Source organism: Pleurodeles waltl, chromosome 4_2 (genome assembly GCF_031143425.1).
Source record: "Pleurodeles waltl isolate 20211129_DDA chromosome 4_2, aPleWal1.hap1.20221129, whole genome shotgun sequence".
Taxonomy (NCBI): Eukaryota; Metazoa; Chordata; class Amphibia; order Caudata; family Salamandridae; genus Pleurodeles; species Pleurodeles waltl.
The window spans coordinates 35516338-35535398 of NC_090443.1; the positions used below are offsets into that span (position 1 = coordinate 35516338).

Consider the following 19061-nt stretch of genomic DNA (forward strand, 5'->3'; position numbering starts at 1 on the left):
TACTAAGATCGCGAGGATGGACCTCTAGGTTGGCACCACCGCCTGTATTTTTTGGCAAATTTTCAACACCACGACTTGTATCTTTTTAAAGCCAGATACGTGGGCAGGTATCAAACAGTAAGCTCTCAGAAAGTCATAAAAGGAAGGGAACATGCAATGATTTTAGAGATTGTGCCAAATGCTCTTGTGGGACTACCACTCTAGGATTGGTGAGAAATGCCCCTCATTTTTCCTCCCTACACCCTCTTAGTGCCAAGTAGTTCAGAACCTTCAATATTTGTATCAAGCAGCGACATGCAGAACTGCACAGCTCTAAGAATTTGTTTTTAATGCAGTGTTTGCAACACATTATCCCATTATCTTTACTGTGCCTTAATATATATGCAGAGAAGAACACACAATGTAATCTAGCCCTCTCCTGAAGTCAAATTAGGACAAGTGAAAAAAGTTTCAGATCTTGAAAGACATCCATCTTTTCCTTCGAGGTTTAGGGATTAGTACAGTAGTCAAAACATCTCTCTGTCAGCATTAACTGTTATAAGCACAGACTTAAAGATAGGAGATAGGCTGCTGCTGCTGCCACCACCACATCTCCAATAATCAATGGTACAGACCGCAATACAATCAATGTGTCAACCACAGAACACCCGTACCCTCTCCATGCCAACACTACAGGCTGCCTATCCCTGTGGCATCCAGTTTTGAATACTCCTGGGCAACGAAGAATATCCTAGCTTTTGGCTTAATGTCCTACCGACTAACTTTGTGTAAGCATGTTCCTCCTTTGGCACACATTACAAACCAGGATGATACTCTAAGAGAAATTTTCACCAGTCAACTTAGGACGTGCAGGTTTCTAGCATCAGGTTGAACCTAGGTGTTCCTTATGCAGTGTGAATGACTGATGCAGCCGATTTGACAACACCATATCGTACTGGGCGGTGGGGGGTGATTAGTCTCCTTTTGGTGCAGCTCTTCGATTCATTGTGCCTGCAGCTAACCCTGTTCAATTGGGCCAAAATGAGAGGTTTATGAGACTAGACTACATCTTTCAGAGCATGTGAGTTTGGCGTACTGGTTGTCACACTTCGCAAAAGGTCAGACAAACCAGCATCGATTTGCCACAGATTTCTCAGGATGTACCTAGAAACCTTAGGCACAAGACTAATGGTGGCCTCATTTCTCATGAAGGGCAAAGTCATCATTCACTGTTATTGTATTACAGATAAAAGCAGCTTCAACCTATGGAAGATGCATGGATCAACACCCCAAGTGATGCTTCGGTTAGTCAGGGGAAGTACACTTTGGATCTAGGAAAGAAAAAGAAAAGATCAAAGTACTCAGAGTGGCGGTGTATCTGGAAAAATCTTCCTTGTCCAGGCTTCAACTATGCTGGGAAGATTACAAGATTTTGAACCAACACTACGCAAATGGAGAAACGGTGGAAAACAAAACTGTTTAAGTAGGAACAAGGCAAGTCTCTAGACCTCACTGTATGACCACCCAAATAAACTCCACCCAAATAAACTCCCCACCATAAAAAGCTTTTCAGTGCCTAATACAGCCCCACCGCCAGTAGAAACGTTACATAGGTCATAGATTTACATCAATGAAACACACTGCCCCACACCCACCTCCTCCCATTGTTTCTATACTGCATGGAATCTTGAAGTAAGGTCAAGAAACCTTCAACTGACCAATCAATGCCCAATCACCAAGGGCATACTCATATGCATCATTGCAAACTCATGTTTTTCCTCACTCCCCACTTACCAAGCCCTAAGGTGGCGTAACTGTTTAAACAAATGACTAATTAAGTAACTATGGAACGAACTAAACATGCATTTGCATTGGTCTCTTCCCCCCCCCCAAAAAAAAAAGTCTAAATAGAGTACAGAAGACAATGTCTGGATATCGGTTTTCTTTATTTTTTTGTACAAAGTAGCTCATTAGAATCTTATATATGTTTTCAATTAAAGTCCTCTGTCTTCACAGTATGAGCATTTTTATCACAATCGCTCCTGTAAAATGAAGTGCTATTACTCGATTAAAACTGGTTAGATCACCTTCCATCCTCCTCTGGTCAATTCTTGGCACTGTGTCTGGAACGTAGGGTATGGTATGGTAGGAGGGAAGGGATGCATGAGAGACACCTGAAAGAGGAAATTAGTAACACTATCCTTCCTGGCAGTAGCCCAGGTCCCTTCAAGGTACACATGAATGGACCAGACAACCAAATGCTTCTTGGTAGGTGGGTAGACGTGTGTCCTGTGTGGAGGGATGTCTGCCGTCTGCACTCCTCGGCGCAGTCTTTTACATCATACATAAGGCAGATGCCAGAACTAGAGATGAGATGGAAGAACATACACAAACTACCAATTCTATCCAAACTAAGGAGATGGGTCGGGAGTGACAAAATTGATATAATACATTAGTAAGCCAGATCATTACACAGGAGGTGCAATGGTTAGGACAGTACGTACAAATGTGAACTGCTCTTAGCCTACTTAAGATCATCGGCTTCGGGAAGTTAAAAGAATTCAATGGCAGTCCCAGTTGGTTTGGGCATTCTTAGCAGAGGATCTGCAGCTCGTGGCCGCCCTGTACGCACTGGCGGTTCACCAACTGATGGCAGACCACAGTAGTCATATTCTATCCTTCCTAGCAAAGTATTTAGGCACCCTTGAATGCAGAAGTGTCACAGAACCAGAGGCAACAATCTAGTTGTCTACAGGCAGCACCAGAAGGACGAGACCTTCCTTTACAATGATGTGAATTATCCTTGACGGGGGATACCCAGAAAAGGGGGCCACATTGTCAACTAGGCTACGCTGGAGGGCGGCACTTACTTCCTCCAAGTTGCAAGTGTCCTAGAAGTATATTCAGAGAAATGCAGCTAGAATGCAAGTAAAATCATTAGGCTTCCAATTGACCAGGTGAATTACTTAAAGGGCCGTGCAAATATCTGCTACAAACCCTCCACTTGCACAACCAGAGAGTAACTCTCCTTCCTTTGTGGCCGTCCAGCTCCTCGCCACACCATGCTCAAGAAATATGGGATTCATGAAGTAGCTATTAAAGGATACCTCACACTTGAGCAGACTGCCACACAGGCCAGTGTATGGTTTAAACACTCAGTGAGCAGCCATTACAGGCTCCAAAGCACAAAACTATTGTATAAAGCGGCAGAATTCATGAGAGAAACAATATCCAAAGAAAGCTGAAGCAATGTATATGTGTAAAAGCTATGACGCAGCTTATCCCACTCAAGGCCAAAGAATACTCCAATGTATTCAGCTACGGGGGTCTGTGAAGGATATCATTATCTGCCAGCACTTAAGACGGCATGGCCAAGGAACGTTACTGCCAGATAGGTCCATCTTTCACAATCTCCCTTGCACATAAATACAAAGAGCAAGGTTCCTTCTGAAGGGTTAATCAACTGGAACAGGGTGATTGTTAGAAAAGACGCCTTTGTTGGGTAATGGGACAGCCCAGGCCTTCTGCTCCACAGGGTAAAGACAACAAAGCTTAGACCTTTGAACAGTCCAACGTCTCATCTTAACCTACACAGGGGACTGCCATATTCAGATGGGATAAGTCTACAGAGAGGAATATTAGAGTCAGAGGTCAGGACAGGGTCTGCTTCCTTCGTTGCACATTGTGCATAATTAATAATGGACCAAAAAATACTGGGTGGGGGCACAGGACAGGGTTGTGGTGTGCATCTTATGGCATGGCAGCAGGGGAGAAGCTACTTACACCTTTTTCACACTTACAATCTGAAGCCAAACTCTGGAAAGCTGCTAATCAGCTGATTCTTATTGAGAGCCAAGAAAAGGCAGGAAATCAGCACAGAAGCGCAAAGACGTTTTCAATGCTTTACATCACCAGCAGACAGGGGGAGGCCCTGCCGCTGCTGCCACCGAGGGGAGAACATAACAAATCAAGGTTAAAACAGAAAGGTCCTGGGGAGGTCTGGCCACGGGACACTTCACTTCTTTTCCCTCTTCTTTTCCTAAAAAAAGGAAAAAACAAAGAAACCGAGTCAGATCATAAACAGGCCAAAGCACACTGAATGGCCAATTAAGTCAAATTGAAAATAGCAACGCAGCGGACACTGAATTACAGTCCATTGACAAAGACAGCAATCAATAATCCTCTAGCTCAGTCACACGTTTTCCGGAAGGTAAAGTTACGTGGGGAGTGTATTTGGTTGTGGATTCTCATAAGCTAACGAATCACTGATGTCACAAGACACTTCATGAACTCCAGCACGGCAGCTAACCCGGCGTGCAGGGCTCCTCGTCTACTGCATTCCACAAAAATTACAACATACAACACGTTTTATGGCTAACTGTAGCGGTGCCCGGCTTAGTTAAATATACAGGGAGTGCAGAATTATTAGGCAAATGAGTATTTTGACCACATCATCCTCTTTATGCATGTTGTCTTACTCCAAGCTGTATAGGCTCGAAAGCCTTCTACCAATTAAGCATATTAGGTGATGTGCATCTCTGTAATGAGAAGGGGTGTGGTCTAATGACATCAACACCCTATATCAGGTGTGCATAATTATTAGGCAACTTCCTTTCCTTTGGCAAAATGGGTCAAAAGAAGGACTTGACAGGCTCAGAAAAGTCAAAAATAGTGAGATATCTTGCAGAGGGATGCAGCACTCTTAAAATTGCAAAGCTTCTGAAACGTGATCATCGAACAATCAAGCGTTTCATTCAAAATAGTCAACAGGGTCGCAAGAAGCGTGTGGAAAAACCAAGGCGCAAAATAACTGCCCATGAACTGAGAAAAGTCAAGCGTGCAGCTACCACGATGCCACTTGCCACCAGTTTGGCCATATTTCAGAGCTGCAACATCACTGGAGTGCCCAAAAGCACAAGGTGTGCAATACTCAGAGACATGGCCAAGGTAAGAAAGGCTGAAAGATGACCACCACTGAACAAGACACACAAGCTGAAACGTCAAGACTGGGCCAAGAAATATCTCAAGACTGATTTTTCTAAGGTTTTATGGACTGATGAAATGAGAGTGAGTCTTGATGGGCCAGATGGATGGGCCCGTGGCTGGATTGGTAAAGGGCAGAGAGCTCCAGTCCGACTCAGACGCCAGCAAGGTGGAGGTGGAGTACTGGTTTGGGCTGGTACCATCAAAGATGAGCTTGTGGGGCCTTTTCGGGTTGAGGATGGAGTCAAGCTCAACTCCCAGTCCTACTGCCAGTTCCTGGAAGACACCTTCTTCAAGCAGTGGTACAGGAAGAAGTCTGCATCCTTCAAGAAAAACATGATTTTCATGCAGGACAATGCTCCATCACACGCGTCCAAGTACTCCACAGCGTGGCTGGCAAGAAAGGGTATAAAAGAAGGAAATCTAATGACATGGCCTCCTTGTTCACCTGATCTGAACCCCATTGAGAACCTGTGGTCCATCATCAAATGTGAGATTTACAAGGAGGGGAAAACAGTACACCTCTCTGAACAGTGTCTGGGAGGCTGTGGTTGCTGCTGCACGCAATGTTGATGGTGAACAGATCAAAACACTGACAGAATCCATGGATGGCAGGCTTTTGAGTGTCCTTGCAAAGAAAGGTGGCTATATTGGTCACTGATTTGTTTTTGTTTTGTTTTGGAATGTCAGAAATGTATATTTGTGAATGTTGAGATGTTATATTGGTTTCACTGGTAATAATAAATAATTGAAATGGGTATATATTTTTTTTTGTTAAGTTGCCTAATAATTATGCACAGTGATAGTCACCTGCACACACAGATATCCCCCTAACATAGCTAAAACTAAAAACAAACTAAAAACTACTTCCAAAAATATTCAGCTTTGATATTAATGAGTTTTTTGGGTTCATTGAGAACATGGTTGTTGTTCAATAATAAAATTAATCCTCAAAAATACAACTTGCCTAATAATTCTGCACTCCCTGTACAGAGAGGCTCCTCAAAGCTGCACTCTCCTACTCACTGTGCAAGAATCAATTATTTTCCATTTAAGATATCCATGCGTCTAAAAAGTACTGGGTTTCCCTGACGAGTAATTTATACACGCAGTGAACCAGTTATCCTTTGCCTACAAGCAAGAGGCACAAAAATGCCAGTTAGGCTGAGCTGGGGACTCCAATGCCGATAAGAACATTCTTGATCGAAGAATTAGTGTCCGATACTGGAGCAAGTCCCAGTGCTTTAAATGGGAAAAAATAAGTGCCGGTACTCATTAGCATGAACTAGTAGTGTGGTGGGTGGGGCTAGGGGCGGGCTTAGAGCAAGACATGAGGGTACTTTATGACTTATATACCAGTTGCAGCACATCCCAAAGGCCCATGAAAAATGTATTTAAATAAACAAAACAAGTTAACTCGTTACACAAAACGAAAGCTAAACACAATGATATTTTAACATTTCTTTTGTTTTGTACTATTTGCAGCTTCTTAATACCATACTGTTATTTGCTGCTGTTTTTCAAAATACTATATATTCTTGAACGTGCACACAAGGAAAGAAACAAGCAGACACGCACACACAAAGCATTCCACACAGTCCTCCTTAAAGTCTTCCGATTCTCTCCCTCTTTCATTCGCTTTTCTCTCACACAAAAACACGCACATACAAGCAGGCAAACACACATACATACATAAGCAGACCATCGTTCAAAAGACAGGTGGGATTAAATGCCATTGTAAACTTCTTTACTCCCATAGCTTTCTTAGTTGTCACTTTCAGCTGGGCTGCCTCTATTCCTGTGTTTGCACAAATGCATACGATAGTGTAAATGTGATTGACAGCACAGGGCTTGAATGGACCCTGTTCTGTCAAACACAGCGTGATGGTGAATACCCGGACATTAGGCACTTAATGCCTGCTGAATAGCTCAGCGGGGGTCAGTTTAGGGCTACAGAAGCACCTTAGCTGTCAGAGGTATGTTCAACTCTGACAGCCTAGTGCTCACCAGCACTAGCAGCTAATGAGCCTACCGTTCATGAGTACCGGTACTCTCCTTGGCAGCAGAGAAGTGCCGGTACTCAGAGTGGAAAAAAATAAGAAGTGCCGGTACTCAGTACCTGTGAGTACCGGCCCATTTAAAGCACCGAGTCTGACAAAAGGTAAGTGACTAAACGTCCTGCTACGAAAAATTAAATAAATAAAAAACTGAAAAGCCTGTTTAAGACGACAAATATTGAAATGTCTGCCATCTTTAGCACACGTGGCATGTGCAGTGTTATTCCAACTGGAATGATGGAACTTTGGCACCTTTTCCCCTGACAGCTAGACACAATCCCAAGAGCATCCGGGAGTGAAGGAGAGGCAGTGTTGATTTGTGAAGTACATACCCTAGCATTCTGGGAGGCGAAAAAAACAACAACAAAAAAAATATATACATTTCTAGAATGCATCCCAGTTAAGCATAACAAACAAGCCTTGCCTTTTTTTTTTCTTACCTTTTTAAGCAAAAAATGTTTTTAAGCAAGATGCTTAGTTTAAAAAAAAAAAATAAGTGTGAAGAAAAAAGATGTTAAAACAAAGCATGCATCAGCCATGACATCAGGCAGCCGTGTCACATAGTCCCACAAATGACTGCACCTAAGGAAAGACACGGGTGCCTGTAGCACATGTGACCTGCATGACCCTCCCAAAATAATTAAATTAAAAAAATAAAAGTATCTTAAGGACCAAGTGTGGTAGGGGAGCAACAAAGGAGCTGGCGGAAGGAAGCAACAGGTTGCCTTTAGGCCCTGGGGTAGGGAGTAAACAAAACAATCCAGTAGGAGGGACGGGAACACAGCGCACATGAAGGTGAGGCAGCTTAGGGTATGAAGGGTAAAAAGCAGCTCTGAAGAGAGTATAAATGGGGTTGCAGTAGCAACACAGACGCTGGGTGAAGTATTTGTGGGGAGAGCAGCACACGACTGAGAAAGCAACAACATAGGTGCACTCTCATGAAGTTCTTAAAGAGAATGAAAGTAGTTCTCTAAAATGTGAGCAGTGCAGTGATACAACCCAATTAAAAGGGGATCGAGGCTATGCTCAGGGAATGGCGGGTCTAACAAGATAAAGGCAAGCTATCGAATATGAAGCCAGCAAAGGGGAGTGACAAAGTCAACCAATGGATGGGGGCTCTATGCCCTCCACCCCCCCCCCCCCCCAATTAGATTTGGGTATAGTCCACAACAGGCTTACATCTACAGACAAATGAAAGTTGTCTGGTAGGAGGAACTCTCAAAGGCAGAAGCAAATGAATGTTGGACTCGGAAAGGTATTCTGATCTGATAAACGTTGCAGTACAGTTACCAATAATACCATAATGTAAGAACAGAGACAACAGCTGATATGCAACACCCTATAACCGAATCTTAACCATACACTGCAACCTAAACCATAAAAACAAACTCCAAACTTTCCATGCCAGATCCACTCGCTTCCTCTCAACTCCCCACGAAAACAGATCCTCTCCAATCCTATCTTTTCACTCATACCAGAAGGTTAGACAAGTAGCACATTCTCTAGGAACGTTAGCCTAAAGCACAGACAGCACCTGACCCACACTGAGAGCACCGCCCCCTATCCAAAGTGAAAACTGAACCCCTGGGATCCAAAAAGGGAAAACTTGGTATTCCGTTTCCAGTGTGAAAAAGTAAGATCATGGGTCCAAACTTAAAAGGGCACCCCAGTTTCAGCCTGATAGGAGGGAGCCGTAGACATCATGCGGATTTTGGCAGGGTTGGGTAAAAAAGTATAACTGACCTTATAGAAGTATATTGGAGAGTGCAAGAAACCCCAGGAAATAACTGATCTGGATTTAGCACTTGTTCATTTAATTTACCACAACCATTGCTAAACAGTGGATAACTCCTCTATGTTTGTGTACCACTACCTCCGAAGGAGGAGGAGATTGAATTGGGACAATTTTCAGAATGAATTGGTGATTACTTCTATGTGGTAATGTGTAAATGTTGAAGCTTGATGTGATATAAATGCTTTTTCTGTGTTAATTTGTTTATGTTACAGGGACAATTTGTCTCATTGGTGATTCTCTTTGCCCTATATGAGTAATAATGAAAATGTCACTTACCCAGTGTACATCTGTTCGTGGCATCAGTCGCAGTAGATTCGCATGTTTTGCAATAGCTCGCCATCTGGTGTTGGGCCGGAGTGTTACAAGTTGTTTTTCTTCGAAGAAGTCTTTCGAATCACGGGACCGAGTGACTCCTCCTTTTGTCTCCATTGCGCATGGGCGTCGACTCCATCTTCGATTGTTTTTCCCCGCAGAGGGTGAGGTAGGAGTTGAATTGTAGTAATAGTGCCCATGCAATGGAGTGACTAAGTATGCACCTATTTAAGGTTGAGATGATACATATATAAATAGTTGAAGGTAACTTCCAAACTGCTACAGGCTCCCGGGGAGGCGGGTGGGCACATGCGAATCTACTGCGACTGATGCCACGAACAGATGTACACTGGGTAAGTGACATTTTCAGTTCGATGGCATCTGTCGCTGTAGATACGCATGTTTTGCATAGACTAGTAAGCAGTTATCTCCCCAAAAGCGGTGGATCAGCCTGTAGGAGTGGAAGTAGTCTGAAATAATGTTCTTAATACGGCTTGACCTACTGTGGCTTGTGCGGATAACACGTCTACACAGTAGTGCTTGGTGAATGTGTGAGGCGTAGACCATGTGGCTGCCTTACATATTTCTTGCATTGGGATGTTTCCTAGAAAGGCCATGGTAGCACCTTTCTTTCTGGTTGAGTGTGCCCTTGGTGTAATGGGCAGCTGTCGTTTAGCTTTAAGGTAGCAGATTTGGATGCATTTAACTATCCATCTGGCTATACCTTGTTTTGATATTGGGTTTCCTGCATGAGGTTTTTGAAATGCAATAAATAGTTGTTTAGTCTTTCTGATGTTTTTTGTTCTGTCAATGTAATACATCAATGCTCTTTTGACATCTAATGTATGTAGTGCCCTTTCAGCTACGGTATCTGGCTGTGGAAAGAACACTGGAAGTTCCACTGTTTGATTTAGATGGAACGGTGAAATAACCTTTGGCAAAAATTTAGGATTGGTCCTTAGGACGACCTTATTCTTGTGTAGTTGTATAAAAGGTTCCTGTATTGTAAACGCCTGAATCTCGCTTACTCTTCTTAGGGAAGTAATGGCGATGAGAAATGCCACCTTCCAGGTTAGGAACTGTATTTCGCAGGAGTGCATGGGTTCAAAAGGTGGACCCATAAGTCTAGTTAGGACAACATTTAGGTTCCATGAAGGAACAGGTGGTGTTCTTGGTGGTATAATTCTCCTAAGGCCCTCCATGAATGCTTTAATGACTGGTATCTTATATAGGGAAGTTGAATAGGTAGTCTGCAGGTATGCAGATATTGCTGCAAGGTGTATTTTAATGGAAGAGAAAGCCAGGTTAGATTTTTGTAAGTGAAGCAAGTAACCCACTACATGTTCTGGAGTTGTGTGTAATGGTTGTATTTGATTAATATGGCAGTAGCAAACAAACCTCTTCCATTTACTTGCATAGCAGTGCCTGGTGGATGGCCTTCTGGCTTGTTTTAGGACTTCCATACATTCTTGGGTAAGTTGTAAGTGCCCGAATTCTAGGATTTCAGGAGCCAGATTGCTAGATTCAGCGATGCTGGATCTGGGTGTCTGATCTTTTGGTTGTGCTGGGTCAACAGATCTGGCCTGTTGGGCAATTTGATGCAGGGTACTACTGATAGGTCTAGCAGCGTTGTGTACCAGGGTTGCCTTGCCCAAGTTGGTGCTATTAATATGAGTTTGTTTTGACCGAGTTTGTTTACCAGGTAAGGAAGGAGAGGGAGAGGAGGAAAAGCGTAAGCAAATATCCCTGACCAGTTCATCCATAGGGCATTGCCTTGGGACTGTTTGTGTGGGTATCTGGATGCGAAGTTTTGGCATTTTGCGTTCTCCTTTGTCGCAAACAAGTCTATCTGAGGGGTTCCCCAGAGTTTGAAATAAGTGTTCAGAATTTGGGGGTGAATTTCCCATTCGTGGACCTGTTGGTGATCGAGAGAGATTGTCTGCGAGTTGATTTTGGATCCCTGGTATAAATTGTGCTATTAGGCGAATTTGGTTGTGAATTGCCCAACGCCAAATCATTTGTGCTAGCAGGCTTAACTGCGTGGAGTGCGTCCCCCCTTGCTTGTTTAGATAATACATTGTTGTCATGTTGTCTGTTTTGACGAGAATGTATTTGTGAACTATTATTGGTTGGAAAGCTTTTAGTGCTTGAAAAACTGCTAGAAGTTCTAGGTGATTTATATGCAGTTTTGTTTGATGTACGTTCCATTGTCCTTGTATGCTGTGTTGATCGAGGTGTGCTCCCCACCCGGTCATGGAAGCATCTGTTGTTATTACGTATTGTGGCACTGGGTCTTGGAAAGGCCGCCCTTTGTTTAAATTTATGTTGTTCCACCACAGAAGCGAGAGGTAAGTTTGGCGGTCTATTAACACCAGATCTAGAAGGTGACCCTGTGCTTGTGACCATTGTGATGCTAGGCACTGTTGTAAGGGCCTCATGTGCAGTCTTGCGTTTGGGACAATGGCTATGCATGAAGACATCATGCCTAGGAGTTGTAGTACCATCTTTGCTTGTATCCTTTGTGTTGGATACATGCGTTGTATGATGGTGTTGAAATTTCGAATTCTTTGTGGACTTGGAGTGGCTACTCCTTTTGATGTGTCTATTATGGCTCCCAGGTATTGTTGTACCTTGCGCGGCAGAATTTTGGATTTTGTGAAATTGACGGTGAACCCTAGTTTGAAGAGGGTTTGTATGATATGATTTGTGTGATTTGAGCACTCTATTAACGAATGGGCCTTGATTAGCCAGTCGTCTAGATATGGGACCACATGTATTTGCTGCCTTCTTATGTGTGCAGCGACTACCGCTAGACATTTGGTAAAGACTCTTGGTGCGGTTGTTAATCCGAAAGGCAGTACCTTGAATTGGTAATGTATTCCCTTGAATACAAACCTTAGGTATTTCCTGTGCGATGGGTGTATTGGTATATGGAAATAAGCATCCTTGAGGTCTAAAGTTGCCATGTAGTCGTGTAGTTTTAGCAATGGCAATACTTCTTGTAGTGTGACCATGTGAAAGTGGTCTGATTTGATGAAAGTGTTCACTACTCTGAGGTCTAGGATTGGTCTCAGCGTTTTGTCCTTCTTTGGTATCAGAAAGTACAGTGAGTAAACACCTGTGTTTATTTGTGTGTTTGGCACTAATTCGATTGCATTCTTTTGCAATAGTGCCTGCACTTCTATCTCCAGGCGATTGGAATGGTGTGTTGTCAAATTTTGTGCTTTTGGTGGTATGTTTGGAGGGAATTGTAGAAATTCTATGCAATAACCATGTTGGATAATTGCTAGAACCCAAGTGTCTGTAGTGATTTCCTCCCATGCTTTGTAATAATGACTTATTCTTCCCCCCACTGGTGTTGTGTGGAGGGGGTGAGTGACATGCGAGTCACTGTTTAGTAGTAGGGGTTTTGGGGCTCTGAAATCTTCCTCTATTCCTAGGGAATTGCCCTCCTCTATATTGTCCCCGAAAACCTCCTCTATACTGTCCCTGGTAACTGGACGGTGTTGCTTGTGAGGTGCTGGCTTGTGTGCTCTGACCCCGAAACCCCCCTCGAAAGGGTGTTTTACAGAATGTGCTGTAATTCCCTCTGCTCTGCGGGGAGTAGAGTGCGCCCATGGCTTTGGCAGTGTCCGTATCTTTTTTGTGTTTCTCAATCGCTGTGTCCACTTCTGGACCGAACAGTTCTTTTTCGTTAAACGGCATATTGAGAACTGCCTGTTGAATCTCTGGTTTAAATCCAGACGTTCGGAGCCATGCATGCCTTCTGATAGTTACAGATGTATTAATTGTCCGTGCAGCTGTATCTGCAGCGTCCATGGAGGAGCGGATCTGGTTGTTGGAAATGGTCCGTCCCTCCTCAACCACTTGTTTTGCCCTATTTTGTAAGTCCTTGGGCAGATGTTCAATGAGATGTTGCATCTCGTCCCAGTGGGCTCTGTCATAGCGCGCAAGTAGTGCCTGGGAGTTCGCGATGCGCCACTGGTTTGCAGCTTGTGCTGCGACTCTCTTACCAGCTGCATCGAACTTGCGGCTTTCTTTATCTGGGGGTGGTGCATCTCCAGATGTGTGGGAGTTGGCCCTTTTCCTAGCTGCTCCTACAACGACAGAGTCTGGTGGCAGCTGTGTAGTGATGAAAACCGGGTCTGTAGGAGAAGCCTTATACTTTTTTTCCACCCTTGGTGTGATTGCCCTACTTTTGACCGGCTCCTTAAAGATTTCTTTTGCGTGCCGGAGCATACCAGGGAGCATAGGCAGGCTTTGGTATGAGCTGTGGGTGGAGGAGAGTGTGTTGAATAAAAAATCATCCTCGACCTGTTCTGAGTGGAGGCTTACGTTGTGAAATTGTGCTGCTCTAGCCACCACTTGAGAATACGCGGTGCTGTTCTCTGGTGGAGATGGCTTCGTAGGGTCTGCCTCCGGACTGTTATCTGACACTGGGGCGTCGTATAGGTCCCATGCGTCTTGATCTTGGTCACCCTGGCTTATGGTGGTGTGAGCTGGGGAGTGTGATGGGGTTTGTGCTGGTGAGACGTTAATCACGGGCGGAGGAGAGGGTGGTGGGGTAACTCTTTTCACCACTTTTGGTTGTGGTGTCTGTTCAGTTTGGAACTCCAACCTTCTCTTTCTTCTAATGGGGGGGAAGGGTGCTTATTTTTCCTGTCCCCTGCTGTATGAAAATACGCTTTTGCGTATGGTCCACATCAGTTGATTGTAGCTCTTCCTCAAACCTATGCTTTTGCATTTGGGAGGTTAGCGAGTGCTCTTCTGTATAAGAGCCTGAAGCTGGGTCGCTTGCAGTTTGTTTCGGCACCGAAACCCTGTCTGCGTGTTTTTTCGGCTCCGAGGTGACTTTTTTCTTTTTCGGGGCCGAAACCTCTCGGCATCTATTTTCTTCGGTGCCGCTGTCTCGGCGTCGAGCCGTGTCCACACCGGCATCTCGGTGTCGAGGCTTGTCTCCAGCACTTTCTCGGTCCCGAGAAGGCTGCGTGCCGGTGTCTCGACCGGAGTCGGACGATCTCGGCACTGTTTGGGCCTTTTTCGGTGCCGACGGTCGGTCACCGAATTTATGGGTGGAGCCATGGCCTGATGGCAGTGGCGTCCCCTGGGCCTTGTAAATCTTCCTCTGTGTGGTTTTCGATGTCTTACTCACGGTTTGTGTATCGTCGAATCCTTCGGAGTCCGATTCTTGGATCGAGAAGGTACCTTCCCTCTTCTTGTTCCTCGAACTCTCGGTGGGCTGTCGTCGCGGACGCCATCTGAAGTCTTCTGGCTCGACGGTCTCGGAGTGTTTTTCGGGACCGGAACGCACGACAGGCCTCGCAGGTGTCTTCACTGTGCTCAGGTGACAGGCACAGGTTACAGACCAAGTGTTGGTCTGTATAGGGGTATTTATTGTGGCATTTGGGGCAGAAACGGAATGGGGTCCGTTCCATCGGCGTTCTTCAGCACGCGGTCGGGCCGACCAGGCCCCGACGGGGGATCGAAAAACTACCCCGAAGGGCACCGGAGCTCTTCGATGCGGTGTTGAATCTAACTACGCCGATCCCGAACGCAACAATACTGACGAAAATCTTCCGAAATTAGCTATCTTTCCGTTCCGAAACTCGGAGCGACAGGAACACGTCCGAACCCGATGGCGGAAAAAAAACAATCGAAGATGGAGTCGACGCCCATGCGCAATGGAGACAAAAGGAGGAGTCACTCGGTCCCGTGATTCGAAAGACTTCTTCGAAGAAAAACAACTTGTAAGACTCCGGCCCAACACCAGATGGCGAGCTATTGCAAAACATGCGTATCTACAGCGACAGATGCCATCGAACATAAAATTCTATAAAGAAATAACTAACTATGCCAAGAAAATATTGAGTATTTTTCTTGTTAGAAATTAGTTTAATTTATCCCAGCCGTATGACCAATGTTTAATGCATATATGTATCCTTACCCAGGTCAGGTAGGGTTTGCAGGTAAACCTCTTTTTTATGTTTCTGTGATAGGAGGGAGCCAGCATGGGGGGAAAGGGTCAGTTTGGATGAGTAACAGGAAGCTGCTGTCTAGCAATTACATAAAATGCCAGGTTGCTAAATTTAAATCAGCCATGTATCTACTGTAGCAGTAGCGCTGTAGCTATCACAACCAAAATATTTGAGACTGTGTGTGGGCTGGATCATGTTGTGAGGTAGAAGGAATATGACCTCAGTCAAGACAGCAATGAGGCTCGCTCTGCTCACTGGGACAGAAAACTCTGTGCACTGTAAACCAAGGGCATCTTTATAAGTAAGAGGAGAGAAGACTTGAGAATGGCCCCTTTCCATTTATCCAGGATCTTACCTTTTCATTCATGGCAAGGATAATCATGAGTTTCCTGAAGATGGTTATGAAGTCCAGGAAGAGATCCACACAATGCCTGAGGGAGCAGGACAGGAACAACATTATTGTCTCCAAAGAGAACCATCACCAAAGAACAACCCAGAGTGCTACCACGAATCCTACTCACCAGATATAGTCCTTGTCACCAAGCTCTGCCTTCTCAATGATGAGCTGAGTGTCGAAGAGGACAAAGCCACACATGACAAGAAGCCCCAGGTACAGATTGGCCTAAAACAGGGTAAGAGACAAATTAGACGGTGAGACCATGGTATTTTGGGGGGGGGGGGGGGGAACAGAAGTCATGACACAAGCACAGGTGTCAAGTACACAAATAGATGATTTTTTTGGTGATACTGGGCCACTGATGAGACCGCTACTTATTCTATCAGTAGTGCTCATTTTATGGCACCAGTTACTTTCAATGTTTTTGTTGCTCATTCCAAACTTTAATCCAATACCACAACTCCTACTTTACATGACTCAACTCACTGTACAACATGAACTGAAGGAAAAAAAAATAATAAAAAAAAAAAAACACAAGCTAATGTGAATTTTTTTTGTTTAACTACTCATGTTGCAAGGCAAATCTATTGTTTTTAATGAAGCAGTTACTGCGCAGTCCAAGGAGTTGCCAGCCAGCCAATAGATAGATAGATACATGAATTCATTCTTATCTATGTAGGAACAATAGGCCATACAGGACTCAAAAGCACCTCTCAGTGCAGGGTCTTTAGGCTGACCCTTACAGCCTCACCTGCATACCCCCCACCGCCCGACACTGCTCCTCAGACACAGAGGTGGCAAAGAAGCCACACCAAAAGCGGACAAGGGAAGATGGAGGTTCAAGAACATGAAAACAAAGGCCACAAGACTGGATGGAGAAACCATATGAAAATGTGAAATAAGGCATGGGGCAAAAAAAAAAAAAACACACACACACAGCGCCTCCAGGTGCTTGCCACAAAGAAAGGAGGAAGCCCATGGAGGAGCACAGATTGTGCAGGACTGCCCCAGAGGAAATATGGTACAACAGATAGGAAGGGCACAACAAAAAGGTAGCCACATGGGCAAAACAAAAAATGAAGACTAGTTACCCCCAAATGTATGTTCAATTAGGGAACTTCAGACACACAAACAAACCCAACCCTAGAGGTTGCCAAGGCAAGCGTGTGACACCTTTAGACCTGGCAAAGTCATCTTCATAAAAATAGTCAGTTCTGCTCCCATCATGCACTGGCAAACGAAACATCGAACCTCCTATCCCAATAGGGGACTCTCCCGCCCCATATCGCACAAATATACCCCCATTAGTGACCCGCCAATCAAAATCTATTACCTTGAACATGAAAACAGATCCAATGAAGACGTTCACCAATGAGGCCATGAGCAGAAGACTCAATCCTGACATGAGGATACCTGACAAGAAGAACATGCAAGACACAGTAAGTTTAGGATGGCAGAATGCAGGGAGGGTAGGTGTCTGTGCCACACAGGCAAAGCAAATAGGTGCATATAGGAAAAACATAGCCACAAGAATTCAGAGAAGGAAGTGTATCAAACATAAGTAAAAGCATATAATGACTGCAGCGCACAGAGAGGAGCATTCAGGCACGGGAGCTCGGAGGATATGCATGGGCATTCTGACATGCGACAGTGTGGATCCTCTCCACAGACTGGAGAGGGGATGGGAAGTTTGGGGCTGGTGTTTGTGAAGAGTAGATAAGCTGGGCGCAGAAGTGAACACCTGTGTATGAGGAACTTAGGATACGGAGGAGCGGGGTACTTGTGAAGCTAGGGCTGGTAGATGTGCAGCCCACAGGTTGTGAATGGGCCACAAGAGGGTAGGAGGTGTAGAAGAAGGTCAGAAGTATGTCACAGGCAAGCGTGGTGAGAGTGCAGACTACTTAAGGTAAGGTGAGCAGCATTTGCTGGCATCTGGTCGGATGGGATAGGTACATGCACGTGTGGGACACAGACAGGAAGAGGAAAGTAAAGTGGGTGAAGTGTTAGGCCTAGAAGAAAGTCAAAGAGAAAAAAATATGAATTGCCCATAAAGGATGACTGGTGATAGTACGAGCAAACTACACGCAAAGGTAGGATCCATTTGCGAATACTGGCGGGGGAACCTAGCAAGAGGGCAATCTAGTGGGATGCATGGAGGACTGTGGTGTGAATAACCAAATGCAGGGAAAAATAGTACGAGTGGACCACAGACCATGCTAGTGAGCAGAAGAGAGGGTAAAATCTGCAGGCCTCCAGCCGGGCCAGGGCAGTGGGCTTCGGACTCAGATCAGAAGCTGACAGAAGGAAGGTGCCTGTAGGCCACTAAATAAGCGGAAGCACACCCACAGTCCCATTCCGAAAGGTGACCAGTTAGTGGCAGGACAGCAGGGGATTTACACAAAGGACAAAGAGTTAGGAATACCAGGAAAGAGTGGACAGCATTCTCAATCACAAGATCTGCAGGGACCAAAAGGCCCACATGAAGCACAGGATGACTAGGCGTTCCTACCTCCAAGGTACAGAAAGCTGCGGCGTTGGGCATAGACAGCACTGAGTGAGAAACATGTGAAGATGACGGCTGTGCCAAGGAACGCAGTGGGGATGATACTGCAAGAGAGAAAGCAACATCAGAAGATTCACAGCATATGAGAAATAACCTACAAATCACTGCTCATACAGGAGCATGACAGTACTGGATAAAAGCCCTCCCCAAAGGTTGATATGACACCCAACAATATTATCTGCAAGATATCGCAACCAAATGCAGTTCACTTATTAATAACAGGCACAAGTAGAATATGTCTTCCTTGCCACCAACTTCATATCACTCCACAAGATGTTTTCAAAGGGATTCGGAGCAAAAACAATGTAAGAAATATTATCTACCAAACAACGGGGCAACCTACCAAGAGGTAAAGGAGAAGAGGACCCATTAACATGTTTTGTAAGTTAAAAATTAATGGAGAAGGATTATTTTGGAAGAATGCAATCCATTTATCACCAGCCTAGTTCAAGTATTTTAAGGACGCCTTACCAAACCAAGAATCAGTACTTGAGCTCACTTTACCAGTACTCGTTGTGAGAGGCATGCAGTTATCTTATGCGCCTCTCCAGCATATTGTACCCTAGAGGAAAATCTTTGAAAAGGCACCCGATGAAGCCCTTTATATTTCTGCAAGTGTGGACACACAGCTAGCATGGAAAAATGGCTTCCTTATCACTCAAACAAAAAGCTATGCACAGGCCAAAAAAAAAAAAAAACACACACATTTTGGAAGTTCTCTTCGCAAAGACATAACCCATGTATGTAGCAAAAAGGATATTAGAAGTTGGCATGGTAGTCTGCTTGTCAATATAATCAATGAAACACATGCTAACATCAAGATAACTTTGAGAATTGGTTTACGGGATTAATATGAATCATTGGGGGGGGGGGGGGGTGTTTAGCTTGGACACTGTATGCACACATGAAAAACATGTAAAGGTGGTAATAATAGAACCATAACTGACGCACCATCTGCACAGAGGAAACAGCCAATGGGTGCATGTCACTGGTGAGGAAG

The 19061-nt window shown here is 44.6% G+C and overlaps 1 protein-coding gene across 3 annotated transcripts in view; it reads right to left on the minus strand.

The window, feature by feature from the left end:
• Positions 1-1906: 1906 nt before the first annotated feature.
• The window catches only part of TMBIM6 (transmembrane BAX inhibitor motif containing 6), a 46672-nt gene continuing 29517 nt past the window's right edge, over positions 1907-19061 (minus strand). For all 3 annotated transcript variants that reach the window (XM_069230513.1, XM_069230514.1, XM_069230515.1), the window contains exons 6-10: positions 18008-18105; positions 16832-16911; positions 15623-15723; positions 15457-15532; positions 1907-4018 (exon numbers count right to left, since the gene is read on the minus strand). In XM_069230513.1, coding sequence (XP_069086614.1) covers positions 3995-4018; positions 15457-15532; positions 15623-15723; positions 16832-16911; positions 18008-18105 — 379 coding nt within the window. In that variant the 3' untranslated portion in view covers positions 1907-3994. The remainder of the gene's footprint in view (positions 4019-15456; positions 15533-15622; positions 15724-16831; positions 16912-18007; positions 18106-19061) is intronic.